Source organism: Doryrhamphus excisus, linkage group LG6, assembly GCF_037039965.1.
Source record: "Doryrhamphus excisus strain RoL-2023G ecotype Guam linkage group LG6, RoL_Dexc_Guam_v1.1, whole genome shotgun sequence".
NCBI classification, from domain to species: domain Eukaryota; kingdom Metazoa; phylum Chordata; class Actinopteri; order Syngnathiformes; family Syngnathidae; genus Doryrhamphus; species Doryrhamphus excisus.
In genome coordinates this window covers 13,164,398-13,187,291 of record NC_136362.1, presented here as the reverse complement: position 1 = coordinate 13,187,291, position 22,894 = coordinate 13,164,398, and the positions used below count along the sequence as shown (strand labels likewise).

Genomic DNA, 22,894 nt, shown 5'->3' with positions numbered 1-22,894 from the left:
CTGTTACATTTGTTCACTTCCTGCTTTCCTAATATAGTTTAAGGTTTTTTTTTGTAATTTTTTGTCATGCACCGAAGTACGAGGTGATATGACCATCCAATGACATAATGGGTACCATAGTAAGTGTCAATATAGTGATATGTATAGCACATCATGACTGGTTCAAGACTCTTCATCCTTGTATTTAGCAAACATCAACTGCTTGTATTGTTTCTTGAATTGGCTCATCGTTGTGCATTGTTTGAGGTCCTTACTCAATCCATTCCATAGTTTGATTCCACATACTGAAATGCTATGGCTTTTTAACGTAGTCCTAGCATATAAGTGTTTCAAATGTAGTTCTTCCCTGAGATCATATTTCTCCTCTCTTTTAGAGAAGTATTGGATGACATTTTTAGGTAATTGGTTATTTTTAGCCTTATGCATTATTTTAGCTGTTTGAAGATGAAGTATATCAGCAAGTTTAAATATGAGGATGTGATTTTAGAAATAAGGAGTTAGTGTGCTCTCTGTAGGCGGCATTATGAAAGCATGTAAACTAAACTGCACCCTATGTAACACACGTTCACATGTTGGTTTGTTGTCAGCTAACAATAGCGAAACAAAACACTTCAACAAAAAGTGAAAATTACAGTTACTGGAACTGGAATGTACCAAATCCTGAATTTAAAAGGAAGCGACTTCTGGGTGCTTCACCTAGTGATGATAGGTAATCAATCAGTATTTAATTTTATTTGTTTAATTGTGTGTTTTTTTTAAGTTGGTTTGTTCAGTGAGTTTACACCATCCTATGCGTTTGCTTTTCTTTGGACTTGGTATTTTTTGTCACTCCTGTGTTTGGGAGCCAATCTGTTCCATAAGAGCTTATACATATTTTCCTGTATTGAAATACTTTTTATCTGTACTTACTGCTGTTTCTGCCTCTTGTTGTAACAAGACAACCGCGACAAGTGATAACAATCAACCAGAGGATGGAAAAAATGTTCATGTCACTGGCAAAAGCCATTTTATATGCTGCTTATCCCTCACTTGGGTCGCGGGGGTATACTTGAGCCTTTCGCAACTGACTTTGGGCGAGTGGCAGGCTACAACAAGGGCACATTTAGACAAACAAACATTCCCACTCAGCTCATACCTATATGGACAATTTAGAATCGCCAATCAACCTAACGTTTTTGGAATGTGGAACATGCAAAAACCACACAAGCGAACCCAAGTCTTGCAGGTCTTCCGACACTGTTTGGCTAAAGCATTCATTCATTTTCTACTGCTTATCCTCACAGGGGTTGCGGGGAGTGCTGGAGCCTATCCCAGCTGGACTGGTTGCCAGCCAATCACAGGGCACATATAGACAAACAACCATTCACACTCACATTCATACCTATGGACAATTTGGAGTCGCCAATTAACCTAGCATGTTTTTGGAATGTAGCTGCACAGCGGTCGAGTGGTTAGCGTGTAGACCTCACAGCTAGGAGACCAGGGTTCATTTCCACCCTCGGCCAAGCAAAAATGTGCTAGATTAATTGGCTTGCTGAAAACAGCTAGGATAGGCTCCAGCACCCCCGTGACCTTTTTGAGGAAAAGTGGTAGAAAATGAATGAGTGAATGTTTTTGGAATGTGGGAGGAAACCGGAGTCCCTGGAGAAAACCCACGCATGCACAGGGAGAACATGCAAACTCCACACAGAGATGGCCGAGGGTGGAATTGAACTCGGGACTCTTAGCTGTGAGGCCTGCATGCTAACGACTCTTCCGCCATGCAGCACAAGTTATACACTAAGCAATACAAGTTAATTAATTTAGGATTGCAATCAACCAAGCTCTACAGTACTTTTTTATTGATACATGCAAGGTAGACTATGACATCAATGTGCCAACAGTGCCATCTTTTGTTGGAAAGTATGAACTGTAGATACTACACAATCTATAACAAATGTAAATTCTTGTACAACACCCCCATGGAACAACATGATTATTCCATGATTACTTCTCTGGGGCTGCTTTGTGTGTGTGTGTGTGTGCGAACCCGTTACAGTTTTTATTTACTTTACCTTGTAATTATAAAAAATAAAATAGTTTTATTCAGTGTGTTATTTTAAACCACCATTGGTAACATCTGCTTGCTGGTGGGTATATTTGTTTAGAAAATATTAAATCATATGTAAATATAATGTAATCTTGAGCTGGGGACATTCAGCAGCTTTAAAATAGGCAGCGTTTAGCACTTAGCAACTGTTCTTGCCAGGAGGTTGTTTTGATTATTTCCCGCAGAGGGCGCCAAATTACTATCATGTTTTTGTTCAGCAGAGTGTGAGACTACTGTTGTCAACTCCTCCGTAGCTATTGGGTGTCTTAGAATTCGCTAGATGACATCATAGATATTTTGAATATTATTTGCATATGCGACTCTAGTGACTATTGAAATAGGATGGATGACGTAACAAATGATGTAGGTAAAAAGTATAACTTCATAGGAGAGATAAAAAAGTGAATCAAAACACCTTCATTACATTTTAAATTATATTTAAACTTGATTTTGTGTTTGTTAATCTAAAATTAGCCATTACTTCATCAAAATAAAATTATTTAAATATTTTTTTTCTCAGCCAGACTTGCCTCCAGTCTCCACAGTTGAGCTTGCAGTTAGAACTTCTTTTATTTATCACACACGCCTTTATGGATGCATAAAGCTCCACTATACTCCTCAGTGTGCTGCTGGAGCTGAGCACTGCACAATACTTTGAATTTTAAGTCCCCAAATACTCTGGGACTTTTAAAAGTCAAAGTGTAATACATTTAATTGCCGTTCATTAAAAAATATGTAATTGTGTGTGTGAGACAGAGTCAGTAACCTGAGCAGACAACTTGTCACGTGTTTAAATCAAGGAAATAGTTTACTTGTTGTCTTGATGTACTTCTTGTACTTGTACTTCATTTGTTGGTTTACAGCAGCAGACCTTGAGGTTAGTTTGGATTTAACACGGTAGCTCAAAAGTCACAATTCTTATAACAACTATATATTTGTAACTATAATAACCTCATACTAGTAATTATTGCAACTATCTACTAGTGACTGCTGCAGTATATCGTTATTGTAAGTAAGTGTTTGTAACTAAATACTAGTAACTATACTATCTCCTAGTATGTATACGTAGTTATCACCCTAATTTGGTAGCAAATGCAGTGACCTCCAAGCTAGCACGTTTTCGAGAACATCTACAAGAACAAATGGAAGTGTTTTTACAAAGTTAGCACTTAACTACAACGACATTACAAGTACAAAAAAGTCAAAAATTACTTGAGGAAACAAGTTGTTTTGAACGAGTCAGGCGGGGTCAAAGTTCACCAAGGAGTCGCTGCTACTTTTTTTTTTAGCACGGAAGTGGGCGCGGGTCTTTGTTGCGCATGCGCGCTCCTGCACTGGGTGTAGTCTGCTGGGTCGTGTTCATGGCGGTGGACACAAAGAGCTGAAGTCACTTCGACCCGCTCAGGAGCTCCGCCGAACCTCTCCGCATGAACCACAGGCCGTCGGTGCTCGTTCCGTCTCACGTCAGTCGTTTCGCGGCGAGTTTGGAGCAACTTTGGACAACTCTTGACTACTCTGAAACTTCGCGCAAACGAGAGGACGACGCGGAGGAGCGCCAAGATGCCAGGTCTGCTCCGGGTCCCGTTCCCGGTTGTGGTCGCTGTTCTGTACGCCGCGGTACCGCTTGTCAGCGCTGCCATGGATGAGTGCGCGGACGAGCACGGGAGAGCGCAGCGCTGCATGCCGGAGTTCGTCAACGCCGCTTTCAACGTCACGGTGGTGGCCACCAACACATGCGGGGCCCCCCCGGAGGAGTACTGCGTTCAGACCGGCGCCACTGGCGTCACTAAGTCGTGCCACATCTGTGACGCGCGCGACCCAAGGAACCAACACGGCGCCGTCTACCTGACCGACTACAACAACCAGCAGGACACCACCTGGTGGCAGAGTCAGACCATGCTGGCCGGAGTCCAGTACCCCAACGCCATCAACCTCACCCTGCATCTCGGTAAGACCGCAACCTCGCCACCATCATCACTGTCCAGTCACATGACACCTTGTGTGTGGTGTAGATTTGCCCTTGTGGGACTAATAAGGGCAAATCTTAAATGTAGATCATTGTGTACATACAGCCAATATCCATTATTTCCAATATCCAATATTTTCCATGCCGCTTATCCTCATGCTGGAGCCTATCCCATCTGACTTTGAGTGAAAGGCGGCGTCTACCCTGGACCGGTCATACAGCCAATATGTAAAACATGAAGTAACAAAGTTTATCAACAAAGAATTAGTGTTTTGAGTCAGCGATATGACCTTTGAACCCGCACAAGCGAGCGTGGCCGTTGTCGGAGTGAACACGATGAACGTCGCTATTTGTGTCCCATAAGCCCACATTGGAGCGCTCATCTTTCATTTAAAAAAAGACATCTATTTCTGCAGTGCCTCCGCATTCTCGTCTCAGGTGGTCACGCGTCCAACACAAGCTGTCCTTCCTCCGGTTACCATGGTGACAGATATGCATCACACACATGTGTCCTACGACACAGCTGGACTGGAACAGTCCCCCCCGCTGCTGTTTTACAGTTGTGACATGTTAGTGGTAAGGAGTCATTTCATTGGCAGGTGGCAGGTCAGCTGACAGGAAGTTGTTTACGCTGTGGGAAAGTTTTCTTGGCTGAGCAGCTGCTGTAAATTGTACTCCTCTCCTGGGAGACCAGGAGGGGAGGGTGGTGGCGTGGGAATGTGATGTTGAACATCTGGATGAGTGTCTCTGATGGTTGGTCAGCTGACCAGCTACCAGAATCGTTTTCAGGGTCAATGGCTGCTGCAGTGTTTCTTCTGCCGTCTCACTCGCATTCATTTTTTTGGAATTCTAGCTTCTAGTCCATGTAGTGCTTTAAGACTTCAAAGTGAAGAGCATCCGTGTCTTCACATGACGCCTGTGAGCAAGTGTTTACAATCACCCAATGAACGAATTCCCCTGAACGTGTCAGTGTGGAGGTCACGTGAACGCGCCCTCGAACTTCTTCACTTCCGCAGGTTCTCCAGGTCGTCTGTTTGCCTTCTTTGAAGTGCAGAGTCCACATTCCCGAGCACTAATTAGAAGCTGCTCACTCGTCATGAGCAGTCGTCATGACAACACAAGCCCTGACTCGTTCTCAAAGGCAGACAGGGGAAGACTTCTCACGTGCAGCGTCCTAATGTTGTTCTATGATGTCATCACAGCTGCCCGTCTTGATGAAGGGGAACTTGTGAAGTTGTCGTGATTTAAGGCTGACCTTTTGTCTTCTGACTCCACTTTTTTCTGGGGAATTTTGCCCATCATTCACAATCCTTATGCGAAACACGAACACATATTCTTTATTTTTTCTGTACATTATAATGGGAGAAAACTAGTGAATACAATATGAGCTACCTAAGAATGTACGTCATTGGGATACACCTATTTCGACTATGGAGCCCTCTAACAATGTTACATCATTTGATATGCATGCTGTTATCATGCATTAACATGTACACTGATGATAGCATGTAATAGTTGCAGTATCTTGCTGTATTTTGATGATTTAAAACACTATCGAAACCTCTGTCCTAGGCGCATTGATTTCACATTTTTACGCTAGTTCCGTCAACAACAGCAGCATAGATACAGCGTCAACCCTTATGATGTCCGCTCTCATTGAGATGGATATGTGCTCCAGGCCTCAGGTAAAAAATGCTGACAGCAAACCAACAAAGAAGAATGTGTTCATGTTTCACATAATGATTGGGAATGATAGGCAAAATAAAAAAAGTGCAGTTTGCCTTTAAGGGGACTTCCTATCCTGTGGGAAGAACAGTCTGTGTGGGATTTTTTTAGGGACAGAGGGACAGCTGGTGGAAGGGGATGTGAAGGCCGACCAGAAGATAATGGGTCATTTTAGATCACTGTGACATCACTGACTGGCGAGGCCCCAAGTCTTACTCTGTTCATGTGACCATTAGTGTGTTGCTGTGTGTCAATTGCTGCAGTTAAGTACTTCCAAAACAAATTATAACACATCCCTTGCATTGAGTTTGCACAAGTCCGTTTACACCCAGGCCGTTTCCACACAGGACCACTCCTGTTTTTTGTATTGGTGGGTTGAAAAAGAAGTACAAATCATTGGGTGAAAACAACGTAATTAGGCCTGTCACGATAATGAGTAAATTATTGAATGCTAAAAAACAGGTCGATAATCATGACATCCTAGATAAATTGATATGCATTTACTGTATGTATGCGTGTTTGCGTGTCTGCTCGTCTTTCTGTGACACAATGCACAGAGAAAAGATGTTTTGGTCGTGTTTTACATCATCAAAATACTGCAACTATATGTTATTAGTGTACATGTTAATACTTGATCGCGGCATGTATATCACACAATGCGACGAAATAGGTGTATCCCAATGACAGCATTGTAAGCTAGCTCCAATTAACTTGTTTTCTTGTGTTAAAATGCACAGAAAAAGGAAAAAAATATGTATTCATGTTTCACGTAAAGATTTTGAATGATGGGCAAAATAAAAAACAAAAGTTGTCAAAACAAAAAGGTCCCCTTTAAGGTGAATGCCACAGACACAGTGTGGGAATATTTCGGTTTTAAACAGAATGAACACAGTGAGCGCATGAACACAGACATGGACATGGTATCCTCGGGTAGCGTTGCATTGGTTCTGACAGTCAACGATTGCTGAGGCAAATATATGGAGGACCAAAACTGCCAAAATAATAAATAAATAAATAAAAGTGAAAATAAAAACAAAAATGAAAAAAAATAAAAAAAATAAATAAAAAAAATTAATATAAATGGAAATAAAAACAAAAATAAAATATATATACATAAATAAATAAATAAAAGCAAAAATAAATACAAAAATAAAAAACAAGATTTAAAAATAAATACAAAAATAAATATATAAATAGAATTACATATCAATAAATAAATAAAAGCACTCTGCTCTCATATGTATTTATTTCATGCTGCAGACAATGTCAGCTTGAAATGCAGAAGGAAAAACTATTCAAATGAGGGGGCGGTCCTAAGTGTGTCTTGGGTTGAACTGTTCGCCTATTGGTTGATCGACATGTGATTAAGTAAAAGCGTAACACATCAGCTGTTTCATACTTACCACGTTCCAAATCATCCAAACGATCGGCAGCGTCTCTGAGAAGCTCGGACACCGACTTCCTGGTGGACGCCGCCATTATTGTCCCGGTAAATGTATACTTTTCTCCCTGTATACTTCCTCTTGCTGTGGCCGTTTGCAGGCATACCTAGTCGATTTTCGCACTCACATGTCGATCAACCAATAGGCGAACAGTTCAACCCAAGACACACTTAGGACCGCCCCCTCATTTGAATAGTTTTTCCTTCTGCATTTCAAGCTGACATTGTCTGCAGCATGAAATAAATACATATGAGAGCAGAGTGCTTTTATTTATTTATTGATATGTCATTCTATTTATATATTTATTTTTGTATTTATTTCTACATTTATTTTTGTATTTATTTTTAATTTTTGAATCTTGTTTTTTATTTTTGTATTTATTTTTGCTTTTATTTATTTATTTATGTATATATTTTTTATTTTTGTTTTTATTTCCATTTATATTAATTTTTTTGTATTTAATTTTTTGATTTATTTTTTCATTTTTGTTTTTATTTCCACATTTATTTATTTATTTAGTATTTTGGCAGTTTTGGTCCTCCATACAAATATAACAGCAAACAATGCATGCAATGTCTCACACAGGTACACGCTACACTAGTGGTGCAAATGTGAATGACAACTCATGACTAAATTGAATGAAAAAAAATGTTGAGATAACATTGAATATCTATGTATTTTGTGGTTAGAACGCAGGCTACACACCTAGGAGACCCGAGTTCGATTACACCCTCCACTGTGTGGAGTTTGCATGTTCTCCCCGTGCATGCGTGGGTTTTCTCCGGGGACTTCTGTTTCCTCCCACATTCCAAAAACATGCTAGGTTAATTGCCGACTCCAAATTGTCCATAGGTATGAATGTGAGTGTGAATGGTTGTTTGTTTATATGTGCCCTGTGATTGGCTGGCCACCAGTCCAGGGTGTACCCTGCCTCTCGCTTGAAGACATCTGGGATAGGCTCCAGCACTCCCGCGACCCTCGTGAGGATAAGCGGTAGAAAATGAATTACTTTTGTAGCACAATCCTTGACCAGCAAAATTTGATATCGTAAATGGCCTAGATATAATATTTTTATTATACTTATATTGCAAACACATTAAATAAACAGGGGAAATAGTGTTGAATACACTATTATGATATGTCAATTTCAGCCTGTTTGCCCATTGTCATTTTGTGATTTCTGAAGTATTAAACCTCATTGTGCAACATTCAAAACATTTTGACCAAACTCCGACAAAACATTATGCTTCTTTTTCGTAACCACTGTAATCCACAAATTTAAAATCCATCCACCCATTTTATATACCGCCATATGACCATATGAAGCAAACGGCTTCAGTTAGTGGTTGGGTCCGCAACATATCAGAAAAAAGGCAAAATACACATCACTATTTTCCAAAGCCGAAGTTATGTGTGAATATCTGGTTTTGGCTACAACACAAAGATAATAGGTCTGCTTTTATTAAACATTAAAAAAGTATTCACATTTGATCAGCTGAAATCAGAGTAACAACATTTACTTTCTATGTCACACTTTTATTACCCCCTTGGGGAGCATGACCCTAATTCACCCCTACATGTAGCTACATCTTGCTTGACATGGTGGTGGCTTTGAATCAATCTGACACGTGGGATTGTGTATGAGTCTCTGTTCCACATTTCGTTTTATAGAGCTTGGCGAGGTTTTGTTGCAACAGTGCTATAGCACCAACTGCAGCACAAACACAGCTCTGTAGTCCACAGTTGTTGCGTGCAGGGTTCTCTCTTGTTTTCCTGGTCGCGTGACGGCAATGCGGCGGCAAAGTCATCGCTCACAGAAAGTAGTGTTTTGCTTGTCCACACAATCCAAAATTCATTTTCTAATTATTCTACAACGGAGGGGGTGGACGTTGACGGATGCTCCATTGAATGGTTGCAATTTAATATTAAAAAGGAGTAAGTGTACAGTAAGTGCAGTAAGTGTACAATGACCAATAGAGTGGGGACAGAACTACACCTTTGACACTCAGAAACTAAGTACACAGTGTACACAGTATACTTATTCAAGTTGACTGAAGCATCTACATATTATCACTCCACTGATGTGGGTCTGTCTGCATCTCCCTGTTGTTGTCAGTCCTCAGGAGTTAAGAACCGGCTTGTTTAGGGGGAGAGGGTCTTGATAAGGGCATCCTGCTGGGACTGATAACGAGGCCACTGGTGTCTGTTCCTGAATTCCTGCTGAGGTGACACCTGGAGGGGATGGGGGGGGGCTTCTTTGGTGGTCTGTGTAATTATCACACATCTCTCTCTCTCTCTCTCTCGCACATACACTAGACCGGTTGTCACTGCAGTCACATGACACATTTTAATGTGGTCTACTCCAATCTGAGAGTTTATGAAACAAAAGATGGCCGCCGCGCAAAGAATGTTGTAGGCAGAGTCGGCGATAAGGCGCGTTGGCGTGTGCCTGTGAGGTCATCACGGGTGTCGTTGGCCATGCACAGCCCAGCTGACCTTTCACCTGCAGCAATGATGGCGAGCTGCAGTGAGGCTTCTAAGGCCCACGCCACCAGTCAAAAGCATTCATTGTTTGGCTGCTCAAGAATGTGATGAGGTCATGGGAGGAAATTTAATTGGACCCTGATCCTCCCCGCCCCATCCACTCGTTACCCTCCACAACTGTCACACTCCCCCCCCCCTGAGTGGCTGGAAGAGCATTCCCAGGAATTCACTGTATAAATGTCCCCTTGGACAGCAGTCATTTTGACATCAAGCGGGAAGTTTGTGTCGAAATGTTCTTTGGTGGGGGGGGTGTCCTCCCAAGGGCTCGTTAACCATTGCTGACGCAGGAAGTTTGATTGGGATGGCTCGCTGGCTCCTTTGTGCTCAGTCGGCTGTCAAAGTCCAAATCGGGACAGGAAAAGTCCCAGCATGCTCCTCTCTCTCTCTCTCTCTCACCAGGCATCCCACATTCCTGCTGTTAGCGTGTCATGCGTCAGCTTGGCCCCGCCCACTAGTGTGTGGAAGAAAAGCTCCTTGAGGCTCTTTTCATGTCGGGGCCTGATTGTGTGTGTGTGGGGAGGGGGGGGGGGCACAATAGGAGGCTTAACACTGTGTAAAGAGCCACCGGATAATTGAACAGCTAACTTTACTACTTGGAACTTTGATTTCATTTGGGGGTGGGGGGGTCGGGGTTGTCTTGTGTGCTGTTTTTTTTTTCTTCTACAGTTTCCTGTAATAAAAAGCCAACCAATCAGCTTCTTCTGTTTTATTTGCACTCCACACTGAGGGGCCCCCCAGCTGAGCACCCGCCATCCCCACCCCCCATCACACTGTTTACAAAGCAGATTCTTTGACTCTGACCACCCCCCCACCCCCATCTTCTCCCACACACACAGTGCGGCCTTGGGCCTGCTCAGACTTGTCAGGTATGTCTCGGCTGCTCTTCCTCACAAGATGGCTGCCGGTGGCAAGAACATGATGTTGAAAAGTGACATAATTGTGTGACAATGTCTGACGTTTGACCCTATTGCATCTTCCCGACAGGTAAGGCGTTCGACATTACGTACGTGCGCCTGAAGTTCCACACGAGTCGGCCGGAAAGCTTCGCCATCTACAAGCGTAGCAGCGAGACCGGACCGTGGGTGCCGTACCAGTACTACAGTGGCTCGTGTGAAAAGACATACCAGAAGACCAACCGCGGCTTCATCCGCACTGGTGAAGACGAGCAGCAGGCGCTTTGCACTGATGACTTCAGCGACATTTCGCCGCTCACTGGTGGGAACGTGGCGTTCTCCACATTAGAGGGACGGCCCAGCGCCTACAACTTTGACCACAGCCCCGTCCTGCAGGTGGGTGGCGATCGCGTGTTTCTACGCAGGAAGGACACATGCACTGTGTTGGACAGTCACTGAACATGTGTGTAGTACTCATCACGGTCTGGTCATGTGCCTGCCCACTGTGGACGCGATCAGGACTGCCGCCATGACAACACAGTTAACATAATGTTTGTTCGGCATACAGCGAGTGAAAGTCATCGGCTGGAATATTTGGTCTCCACGTTTAGCAGCGCAGCTCTTAACTTCCTTATTTGACCCGTCGACATAAAGTTATTTTTACCAAGTGCTGGGGAGGCGGCGGTCTGTCGGAAGCGTCAGACAACTGTATGTCACTGTGACATTCCTGCTGGCCACTTCACCACTGTGCCGCCATGTTTGTTAACTAACCGGCGGCTTGATTGTCAGCATCTGGGCGGGTCTGCAGTTGTTGCATGTCTCTTGTCAAGGATGTTGAGTTGAGTTTGGCTTTAGTCCCCTCTAGAACTCCAGTCTCCAGCTCTTTTTTATCATATGCTCCATCCAAACTTTTTTGGGATTTGGTCGCACACAGACGACGTAGAACTTTAAGTACAGAAGGAACCTTCTCTGCGTTAAGGCTACTTGTACATGTGTGAGGCGCTTGCCCTCTGCTGCCAACGAGCAGCACAACCCACTGACTGCCCCAACACACATATACAAAAACATAACAGCACGCAGAGAGTGCAGACCTCCGCCATGTGCCATAGTTTTCTGCCATGATTCCCACCTTTCCAAGTGCTCTGGCCTTTTTTTTTTTGTGGCGTTGCAAATGCCAAAAATGGTCCTATCTCTTAATTCCATCCTATATTTGAGACTCTTGGTCTGCAGTGTTATTAATATAATATAACAATGAAATATGTTTTATTTTTGAGCTATTATGTTCCATAAACATGCTAGGTTAATTGTCCATAGGTATGAATGTGAGTGTGAATGGTTGTTTGTCTATATGTGCCTTGTGATTGGCTGGCCACCAGTCCAGGGTGTACCCTGTCTCTCGCCCGTGGACAGCTGGGATAGGCTCCAGCACCCCTGCGACCCTTGTGAGGACAAGCGGTAGAAAATTAATGAAATGAAAATTAATGTTTTGCCACTTTTCGGACCAATAAATGTAGTTACAATGTTGTATTCTCATGTTAAACGATGCCAATGTTTCAGATATTGAATTTTGCTGAAATGAGCCGTAAAATAATTTTGTGATGGCTCAAAACGCTCGGGTTGAAAACTGTTGACGTGTGAGCATGAGCGCTACTTGGGGACAAAGTTGATTTGCAAAAATAATGACGGTTGGTCTAAAATTGCAGCCAAAGAAAAAGTTTCTTACGATTTGTGGCGGTTGAAAATGCCAGAATTGTCGAGATCTCGACATCCTATCGAGTCAGAAAAATGTGACACAGACTGTTACACCATCACCACCTGCTGGTGAAAGAAGGAAGTGTGATGCTGCGCTCACCGTATGTATGCGTGTGTACGTGCACACACGGTGGTTTCAGCTCCATTCCAGCTGAAGCTTCCACAAAGTTGAGTGATTGATAACAGGCAGACAGCAAGAAGAGGCACAGCTGCAGTTTGGCGGGGTGGGGTGTGGGGGGGGGGACTCTTCCTGTGAGGACGTGCTACAGCAGCTGCAGAGTGTCTAACGATGACAGACCCATAGGTGCAGCGCATCAGCCATCGTCCGCACACGCTCACTTCCTGCAGACCTTTAACCTGCACGGTTAATGATTGACATGTCTGTGTGATAGCCAGGAGTCAACATAGCCTTAGCTGTGTTTGTATAAAGCTTTATTTAGTCTGCGTTTGAAGAACAAAAGTGTGGAAACACCTGCTCAAACAAAGCTAACATTAGTGCGTGTTTGCTTGCTAGCTAGTGCGTGCACAAAGACATGGTGGTCACCCGATGTGGACAAGGAAGCCCTAGTCTCGACTGGACAGACACCGGAACCGTTTCTTTTGCACATTCCCCACATCGTTAGTGAATTATCCTGGGAGACGTTTATTGTTTATATCTGAGCAGCTGCTGTGAACTCTCACTGCTTGCAGAATAAAAGCCCTGAGGGCTGATAAGCTTCCTGCTGATAGCATGCTAAACTACCGCCTTCCTTGGCCTTCTCCCACTCCATGTTGTGAAACATTTTATCATCCGTGACGAGACTGTGAGTCTCAAGTAAATAAATCTTAACGCAGCAGTCTTTCCCATAGCACAGCAATTAGTGCACGCTCTTGCGCTTCCTGTATCCTTGATGTTGCCTCATTGTTGTGTCTGTGTAACAGGACTGGGTGACAGCCACCGACATCAGGGTGACCTTGAACAGGCTCAACACGTTTGGCGACGAGGTGTTCAATGACCCCAAGGTCCTCAAGTCCTACTACTACGCCATCTCTGACTTCGCCGTGGGCGGAAGGTAACCACTGGGAATGTTGTCTTTGTGCTGCCATAATCTCTTTGAAATGTGGAGCACATTTCCATTACACAGCCAGCATTCCTGGCATTCCTGGCAAGCAGGCCCGGATTACAGAGGAACCGGAATGGGGCGGAACGAGTGGTGTGACAAGCGGAAGAAAGGGACAAGTCCTGGACTTTAGCACCTGTCCTCCTCGTTTCACTTGAACCTGGAATGTCACCATGAATTTATCATCTCTGAATCTAGAGGAGGACTGTCTCCACATTAACACATGATGATGATAATAATGATGGTTACTGACCAACTTTTTGGAATGCGTCTTTTAAATGCCTTATAACGTCTTTACCCACAATATTGCGGTTCGATGGTTATATCGCGCTTTTTCAGAAATTAATTAATTAATTAGTAAATCATAGCTGATTTGTGGTAGGTGGTCTACTATTAGTTAAAACATATAGCAATACCAGTGATATGTGGTGTTCTGGTCGCTAGGCAGTAAAACCACTGGTGAGCCATTACATTATATTACATTAATACTGCATGAAGTCAGCTATGGCATATCCGACGTGACTCGTATGCTGTAGGGACTCAGCAATATGCTGTAAACAATAACAGGAGTGTAAAGGTGGCTGTAGGGGTATTATTTCATGTCTACAGGGCTCTAGTAATGGTAAAAACATATTTAGAAAGTCATAAACGGGTTTTCTATGTTCTAACTACAAAAATATTCAATATATTATCATTGAATCCTATTTGTTGTGGAAATTAACTTATTGTTAATCACTATGATAAGCTATATTTCATCAGTGTCGTTTTGAAAAACTGCAATTGTTGCAAAAATCTAACCACAAAATCTCAAAATTCTAACTGCTAAGTGGCGAAGGACTACTGTTCTTACCCTTTGTTTTTTGTTTTTTTTGAGTGCATAAGTACATTCCCACTGAGAAGTACAGTAAAATGCAGTGCACTGTAAGTACTCGGATGTTGCACTTAAAACTTAACTTAAAAACATTCAAAACGGACACACTTAAAACGTGCACTTACCACAGTCAGTCGTCACCATATTGGCAGTGTAGTGGAAGGGGAGGGGGTGCAATTCACCAAAAAAAAAAGAGAGAAGGAGGATTACACACAGTTTGAAAGTAATAAAGAAGCAAGTCATAATGAGTAGTTATAGGCAGTATAGTATAGGCAGACACTGTGTCTGTTGTAATTTACGCTTCCAAACTGGAACACGTACGTTTTGGATCATTTGTGAGAACAGACCGTGGCGCTGACTTCCTTCCTGTAGTCATTTTTTCCACGACGGCTGCCAAAAAAACACAAAGACGACAATCAAAGGCTTGCAAGCCAGTCATGTTTTTTTCTTTCCGGCAAGTCTTGTCTTGTCTTGTCCTCCTGCGAGATGCAACTAAGCTTTCTTTCAACTGCACACCTACATGATGCTGTGAATTCTCACCCTTATGCACGCAGCTGTTCTAAATAAAAATATGTTTATGTCAAGGTGCCCTAACAGTGATTGTTCAGCTATTTTCTCGAGATGATCCTGTCATAGGTGAACTGCAGTGTTTTTGGAAAATAGATACAAATCCAGAACATCAGAGCTGACATACAAACAACACTCGGCTGTGCTGCAACATGACTGCAATTCAATCAAAGCAACCAAAGTTTCCACAGAAATCAAGACTTTTTTGTTCAAGTAAGTTGTGGGCTCCCCCTGCAGGTGCAAGTGTAACGGGCACGCCAGCGAGTGTGTGAAAAACAGTCGAGGACATCTGGTGTGTAACTGCAAACACAACACGGAGGGCGACGACTGTAACGTTTGCAAGAGTTTCTACAACGACCGACCTTGGAGGAGGGCCACCGCCGACAACGCTAACGAGTGTCTGCGTAAGAACACGCTAACATCACGGTAACATCATGCTTGTTTCTATCTCTTTGTGCTCATGTTACGTGTGTGTGTGTCAGCGTGTGAGTGTAACGGGAAGAGTTCGGAATGCTACTTTGACACTGAGCTGTACCGAGCAACTGGTCACGGAGGTCACTGCAGAAACTGCGCCGACAACACGGACGGGCCCAACTGCGAGCGCTGTCTTGACCACCACTACCGGGACCCAAGCGGTAGCGGGCGCTGCTTGCCATGCGGGTGCAACTCTGTTGGTGAGTTGACACTTCTGTTTCCTGACCACACCCGATGCCGCATGACTACTCGGCCACCTTATGGTTGACAGGAAGCATGCCTCGTAGCATGATACTACTTAGCACTGATTTTTTGTGTGTGTGCAGGTTCTGAGTCTCCTCAGTGTGACAACAGAGGAGGGTGTGCTTGTAAAGCGGGTGTGATGGGAGAGAAGTGTGACCGTTGTCAGCCGGGATTCCACAGCCTAACTGAGGCTGGATGCAGGTACGACAATAACACACCTTTGTGTGTCGACAGTTTGACTAAGCGCGAGAGTATGTGTTCCTGCCAGGCTGTGCTCATGCTCGCCATCGGGCAGCACACAAGAATGTGACATCAATACGGGACAATGTCGGTGCAAAGACAATGTTGAAGGCTTCTCCTGTGACAGGTAATGTTCACACACTCACACACACACACGCACAAAGTCATAACAGAACCTTACCTTTGACCCTTGTGTTTAATGCGCAGGTGTAAGTTGGGCTACTTTAACTTGGACCCCAGCAACCCTCAAGGCTGCACCCCCTGTTTCTGCTTCCAGCACTCGTCTGTTTGTGACAGCGCAGATGGCTTCAGCGTGCACACTGTTAGCTCCTCCTTCTCTCAAGGTAACTCCACCCTCTGGCAAAAACAGTCTGTGTCTCAGTTGGTGCACTTGCGTACTTACGCATATTCTTTTGATTGGATATTATATTATACTTGATTATAATTGAAGTGTACTGGCACAACTATTCCAGTTGGATGTCTTCCCAGTCTGATTTGAGAATGTGTGTAGATGAGGATCAGTGGTCTGGTGAGCAGCGGGATGCTAGAGAGGTGTCAGTGCAGTGGTCTCCTAGCGGACAGGAGATCTCCCTCATCTCAGAAGATTACTTCCCAATGTACTTTGTGGCACCAGGTACTCTGCCAAGTGGACCCAAAAGTACATGAACCATGTCACATGCTTAGCACTAAAGTTGTAATTCTTTTTATGTGTCAGACAAGTTTTTGGGGAACCAGTTGCTAAGTTACGGGCAGAATCTGAGCTTGAGTTTCCGAGTTGACCGACGGGACACACGCTTATCGGCAGAAGATCTGGTTCTGGAGGGTGCCGACCTGCGTGTGGCAGTCCCCCTCATCGCCCAGGGCAATGCTTACCCCAGCGAGAACATGCAAACATTTGTGTTCAGGTGACACTTTCTTCTTCTGAACTAGAGCAGCCCCGTATGTGTTGCTAACTTTACTCAGATATTTTCTGTGATGTTTTTCAGACTCCACGACAGCACCGACTACCCCTGGAGGCCGGCAATTAGCCACTCTGACTTCCAGAAACTTCTTCACAACCTGACTGCCATCAAGATCCGTGGCACCTACAGCGAGAAGAGTATGTCATGGCACACATACTTCTGGTCGTGCTCCGTTTAGCGACGCTTGCTAACAATGATGTTTCTCCAGGTGCTGGTTACCTTGACGACGTCTCCTTGGTGACGGCGAGGCGCGGTCCAGGCATTCCGGCTCGCTGGGTGGAGCAGTGTACATGTCCTCAAGGTTACCAGGGTCAGCACTGTGAGCAGTGCACTCTGGGATACCGCAGAGCCCACCCCCACCTCGGACCTTTCAGTCCCTGCGAAGTCTGCAACTGTAACAGCCACAGCGACGCCTGCCATCCGAATACCGGTGACGCTCTTACTGAACTCTAATTACTGACGTGTGCCTGTCTGGGTCACTAACATGCGCATCTACGTGTGCACGTGTCCAGGTGCATGTGAGTGTCAACACAACACAGCCGGGCTGAGCTGTGAGCGCTGCAAGGATGGTTTCTATGGTGATGCCACAAGGGGGACATCCAGTGACTGTCAGGCATGTCCGTGTCCAGCCGGAGCCACATGTGCTGTGGTCCCCAAAACAGGAGAAGTGGTCTGCACCAACTGTCCCGCTGGCACCACAGGTATGTTCTCCTTATGCCAGATATCCATGGCAACACAACAGCACTAATTCTTTGTCCAACAACATCACAGGCAAGCGCTGCGAGGTGTGCGACGATGGCTTTTTCGGGGATCCGCTGGGCAAAGCCGGTCCAGTGCTGGCCTGTCGGGCGTGCAAGTGCAGTGACAACATCGACCCAAATGCGGTGGGCAACTGCGATCGTGGCACGGGTGAGTGCCTGAAGTGCATCCACAATACTGCCGGCTTCTTCTGCGACCGCTGCAAGGATGGATTCTTTGGCAATGCCTTGGCCTCCAACATAGCCGACAAGTGCAAACGTAAGTCGCTCGTATGACTCGCCGCCAACCTGACTTTGCGTGCCAAGCGTCTTAGTGTCCTGTTGGCCCTTCTCAGCCTGCTCTTGTTCTCCGCTCGGCATCGTGGACCGGCAGACGAAATGCTCCCAGGTGACGGGTCAGTGTTTGTGTCTTCCCAATGTGATTGAACGTGACTGCAGCGCCTGCCAGCCAGGATTCTTCAACCTGCAGAGCGGCAACGGTTGCGAACGGTAAGCCGCTGGGCGTCCGCTGACAGCCAATCGGCTGTCACTTCTCATCCTCTGCCTCCTCAAAATACTACAGGTGCAACTGCGACCCCATCGGATCCACCAACGGCCAGTGTGACATCGTGACGGGACAGTGCGAGTGCCAGCCCGGCATCACCGGGCCACGGTGCGAACGCTGCGAGGTCAACTTCTTTGGCTTCAGCTCATCTGGGTGCAAACGTATGTGCTCTTCCACCTGGATGCCATCGCTACTTCTCCACGTTTGACCCGTATGTGACCTATATGTGACCCCGCAGCTTGTGACTGTGACCCCGAGGGAGCCCAGTCGGGTCAGTGCAAAGAGGATGGCCGCTGCACATGCCGGGCCGGCTTTGTGGGTGCTCGCTGCGACATGTGCGAGGAGAACTACTTCTACAACCGTTCAGCGCCGGGTTGCCAACAATGTCCTTCCTGCTACAGCCTGGTCAGGGACAAGGTGAGTGAAGGGCGACAGTATGCGCAAACTCTACCATGGAATGTGGCACTGACATTGTGATCCTGTGATGCTGTGGACAGGTCAACCAGCAACGCCAGAAGATCCACGAGCTACAGACACTCATCGATAACCTTGGATCGGGGCAGGAGACAGTGAGCGACAAGGCCTTCGAGGACCGGCTGAAGGAGGCCGAGCGTGCCATTGTGGACCTCCTGGAGGAGGCCCAGTCCAGCAAGGGTAACGCTGACTGTGGTACCTTCTACCTTCTTGAATGTATCTTGATAGTATCAAACGACCTTGATAGATGTGGACAAAGGCCTCTTGGAGCGTCTGAACAACATCAATAACACCCTGACAACGCAGTGGAACCGTCTGCAGAACATACGCAACACGGTGGACGACACAGGCGCTCAAGCGGACCGTGCTCGCAACCAAGTTCGCCAGGCAGAGAACCTTATTGACAGAGCTCGCCAGGAGCTGGACAAGGCCAAAGACGCCATCAGCAAAGTGGTGCGTGATGTTTGAAAATATGAATGTTTTACAAACGCATATTTTTCGTTGCATATTGTCCTCTTTTCCACATACAAATGTTTCTTTTGGAGTTGAGACTTTAAGAAACTTCAGCTTCCAGCAAATCATAGTTAGGGTTTGGTTTCATTTCATGTAGTGGTGTGCCCGCCTTATCACATGACCTGCCGTAGAACAATCAAAAAAAAACATTCATGTTTCCTGGGCATACATGTCATTTTACATGTAATAAAATACTATATCGATGAACAGATGCATTATATTTTGCAACAAAGTCAGCTGTAGTAGCTTTTTCATGCTTCCAATTGGCCAAAATGACAGTCGGTCTGTTTTTATGCGGACAGACATTATATATATGTTTGTGTGGACATAGCCTCTGTCTTCTTGCTAGAACCATCAGTCTCTCCTTGTTTGTTTCCATGCAGGACATCAAAGCACCAAGTGGTGGTGGGGATCCCAACAACATGACGCTGCTGGCCGAGGAGGCTCGCAAGCTAGCAGACAAGTAAGAAAATCCACATTTGAAGTTGAGTAATGAATTTAAAAATAAAGGCGGTGACCATCATTACGCTCTACTCGACTGAAGGCACAAGATGGACGCCGACCAGATTGAGAAGATTGCCAAAGACGCTAATGACACGTCCACCAAAGCATACAATCTGCTGCTCAAGACTCTGGATGGCGAGGGAAAGACAAGTCAAGAGATAGACGAGCTCAACAGGAAGTGGGTGTTCCGCACATGGAGGTGACCAAACGCGTTTGTTGACGATGACTTTCTGTTCAGGTACAATGAGGCGGTGGAACTGTCCAAGAACCTAGAGAAACAAGCCAACAAGCTTCAGGCGGAGGCTGAGGACGCAGGAAACCAAGCTCTGAAGATTTTTGCCAATCTCACCAGTTTGCCGCCCTTTGACACCGAAGCACTGGAGGTCACGACCACCTCTCGGAATAAATACCAAGTACCATTTGCTGTTTCTAAACACTTCCATTTCCTGTGTGCAGGAGGACGCCCGGAAAATCAAGAAGGAGGCGTCGGACCTGGACAAGCTGATTGATAAAACCGAAAAGGAGTACAACGACCTCAGAGACGACCTGAGGCCCAAAGAACTTGAAGTCCGCAAACTTTTGGAGAAAGGAAATAGCGAGCAGCAGGTATGTCTGCCCCGCCCGCCACAAGTCTCAGCTGCTGTGACGCATGAGTTGAGGTTCTCTTCCTGGCCTCCAGACTGCCGATCAGCTTCTGGCCCGCGCTGACGCCGCTAAGGCTCTCGCCGAGGAGGCGGCCAAGAAAGGCCAGTCCACCTTCCGAGAGGCCGAGAACATTCTGGATGACCTCAGAGGTGCTGACTCTGCCCCCTGTGATTTGTCGATGAAAGTTCAAATTAGTTTAAATTCACTTTGGAAATTTTTCTTCAGATTTTGACCGTCGTGTCAATGACAACAAAACCGCTGCAGAGGATGCCCTGAAGAGGATCCCGTCCATCAACGCCACCATTGTGGCCGCCAATGAGAAGACTCGGCAGGCGGAGGCGGCACTGGGCAATGCAGCCGCAGATGCCCGTGAGGCAAAGAGCAAGGCTGAAGAGGCCGAGCGGATTGCCGGCAACGTGCAGAAGGTGGGCGGGACAATGCAACTTGAGTGTTGCTGTGGGAGTGGTGAAGTGACAATGACCTGTTTGTTTCCCCCTGCCACTCTCAGGGATCGGCTAAGACCAAAGAGGACGCTGAGAAGGCCCTGGAGGATGCCAACCAGCTGGACAGCCAGGTGGACACCATGATGGATCAGCTGAGTGCAGCTGAGCAGGAGCTGAGCAGGAAAAAGGCGGAGGCGGACCAGGACATGATGATGGCTGCCATGGTAGGCCCCGCCCAACAGTATGTCCCTCAGATGTTCTCCACATGTCTCAACATGCCTACTTCCCGACTGCAGGCGTCAGACAATGCTAAGGAAGCCGAAGACAATGCCCGCAAGGCCAAGAGCGCCGTCAAGACAGTCCTGGGCACCATCGCCGCCCTGCTGGATCAACTCGGTAAGTACCGGTCACAGACAGCAGCATGGCGTGAAGTCATGTGACCAAGCAGCTCTGTCCCTGCAGGAAACATCGACAAAGTGGACCTGAGCAAACTCAACCAGATCGATGAGTCACTGAAGCGTGCCAAAGGCAAAATGGCTGACAGTGAGCTGGACAGGAAGCTGATGGAGCTGAACGACGTGGCACGGACACAGGACATCTTGATCAGCGACTATGACCGGCAGATCCGCGAGATCCGCGCCGACATTGCCAACCTTAACGACATCAAGAACACGTTACCTGATGGCTGCTTCAACACGCCGTCTCTTGAGAGGCCTTAACCAAGCCCTCGTCTTGCGGACACACCCACTTGTACCAAAAGCAGTTTTTAAACTTTTGTCTTTTATTTTATTTTTGGTTTGTTTTTTGTCTTGCTGGCGTGCTTTCGCTAGAATGAACTCAGTGGCAGAGAGAAGCCGTGCACAGAACCAGAACCACAAACCCGATGTGACTGCACACATTTGCTGCACACAGGAAGTCCCTCCCACTGCCAATTTCCTGCGTGTAAGCTGCCATTACCCATCATGCCCTGGGAAACATCTGCTACATGAGTGTCAGCAAGCAGCACGCCACTGGTCATGGCACCTGTTTATTCACGTAGTCGACGAGAACGTGCAAAGGCCAGGGTCAACACGCCACTTCCTGCGGGAACAAACTGGCAGCCCTCTTGAGGCGACGCTCATTTAGCTCATGCTAAGCGAAACACGTTTGCTGTCAATCATGCTAATCAAGCGAGCGACCAATCAGGGCATACATGTCCCACCTGTTTCTTCGTTCCGCCTCTGCTGACCGACGTTCCCATAGCATGAAACCACCCACCCACCGAGTCCACATCCCGTCAAATCCGACACTATGCAACTTTTGTACATTTTGCTATCTGATACACTGGTGCTAATGATATGTGTGTGAATGTTTTTTTTATCATTATTTGTGTAAATATGTGCCTCAGTGATTCTGGAGCAGCTGCCTCTTCAGCAGAACCTGCAGGTGCACACTCACCACGGCCAAAACATAGTTTTATTGATTCTCATTAAGCTTACTATTGAGTATTGTTGTATCATTTGATGGCATGTCTGAAGTCACATGACTGAAGTTAACAACTAGTTAACCTTTTTATTTTCTTTTAAATGAGTGTTTGTGCCTTAATATCAACTTGTAATCACACTCTGTGTCCTTGTGGTCTTTCACACCCGTCTCCATACTGAAGCAGGTTCTCATTGCTGGACCACTATCACTTTTCCCTCCATCCACACACACACATATGTATATGTATTTGTATATGTATACACAGTGTATAATAAACAGTATTTCTAAGTTATGTACCGGTCGTTGGTGCTGCTCATCTACTTCCTGTTTCCTGTTAACGACCTGACCTAGTGTGACCTCGCCAACATAACATTGAATAATAAAAGTTTGTTACAGGAGGTGGTGCTTGTGTGCTGCTGTGTCAATACAGAGCTGATACTTTGATAGTATACTACTTATTCAGTGACCGTTTTTGTTTTCAATAAATTGACAAAGACGTGCAGTCATAAGAAGCCCAGCAGGTGGGGGCAGAGTGAAAAGAAAAAATGTAACACAAATTAGTCATTATTCAAGTTACAACTACAACTTGTGTAATTGTCAACGTTTTCACCATAAAATCCGCCATTTTATCGGAATTACAAAGCAGACGAATTTCTTAAGCAGGTCAAGCGATCAGTGACC

At 45.6% G+C, this 22,894-nt stretch overlaps 1 protein-coding gene across 1 annotated transcript; it reads left to right on the top strand.

Annotated features, from left to right (window-relative positions):
- Positions 1-3,419: 3,419 nt before the first annotated feature.
- On the top strand, positions 3,420-22,611 carry lamc1 (laminin, gamma 1). Its single transcript, XM_058068702.2, has 28 exons — positions 3,420-4,037; positions 10,751-11,055; positions 13,333-13,463; positions 15,187-15,353; positions 15,432-15,623; positions 15,750-15,867; positions 15,935-16,033; positions 16,114-16,250; positions 16,418-16,540; positions 16,622-16,811; positions 16,893-17,005; positions 17,077-17,298; positions 17,381-17,569; positions 17,640-17,885; positions 17,962-18,115; positions 18,189-18,331; positions 18,409-18,587; positions 18,668-18,824; positions 18,892-19,097; positions 19,541-19,620; positions 19,702-19,839; positions 19,900-20,044; positions 20,118-20,267; positions 20,341-20,455; positions 20,532-20,731; positions 20,815-20,973; positions 21,046-21,145; positions 21,212-22,611. Exons 1-28 carry the CDS (start codon positions 3,650-3,652, stop codon positions 21,466-21,468), a joined length of 4,803 nt encoding a protein of 1,600 aa, XP_057924685.2. The 5' UTR covers positions 3,420-3,649; the 3' UTR covers positions 21,469-22,611.
- The last annotated feature ends 283 nt before the right edge of the window (positions 22,612-22,894 follow it).

Coding starts and splice junctions, on each gene's coding strand:
- lamc1 (XM_058068702.2), top strand. CDS start 3,650: ATGCCAGGTCTGCTCCGGGTCCCGTTCCCGGTTGTGGTCGCTGTTCTG. Junction 13,464..15,186: donor GACTTCGCCGTGGGCGGAAG/GTAACCACTGGG, acceptor CTCCCCCTGCAG/GTGCAAGTGTAACGGGCACG. Junction 20,456..20,531: donor CATTCTGGATGACCTCAGAG/GTGCTGACTCTG, acceptor ATTTTTCTTCAG/ATTTTGACCGTCGTGTCAAT.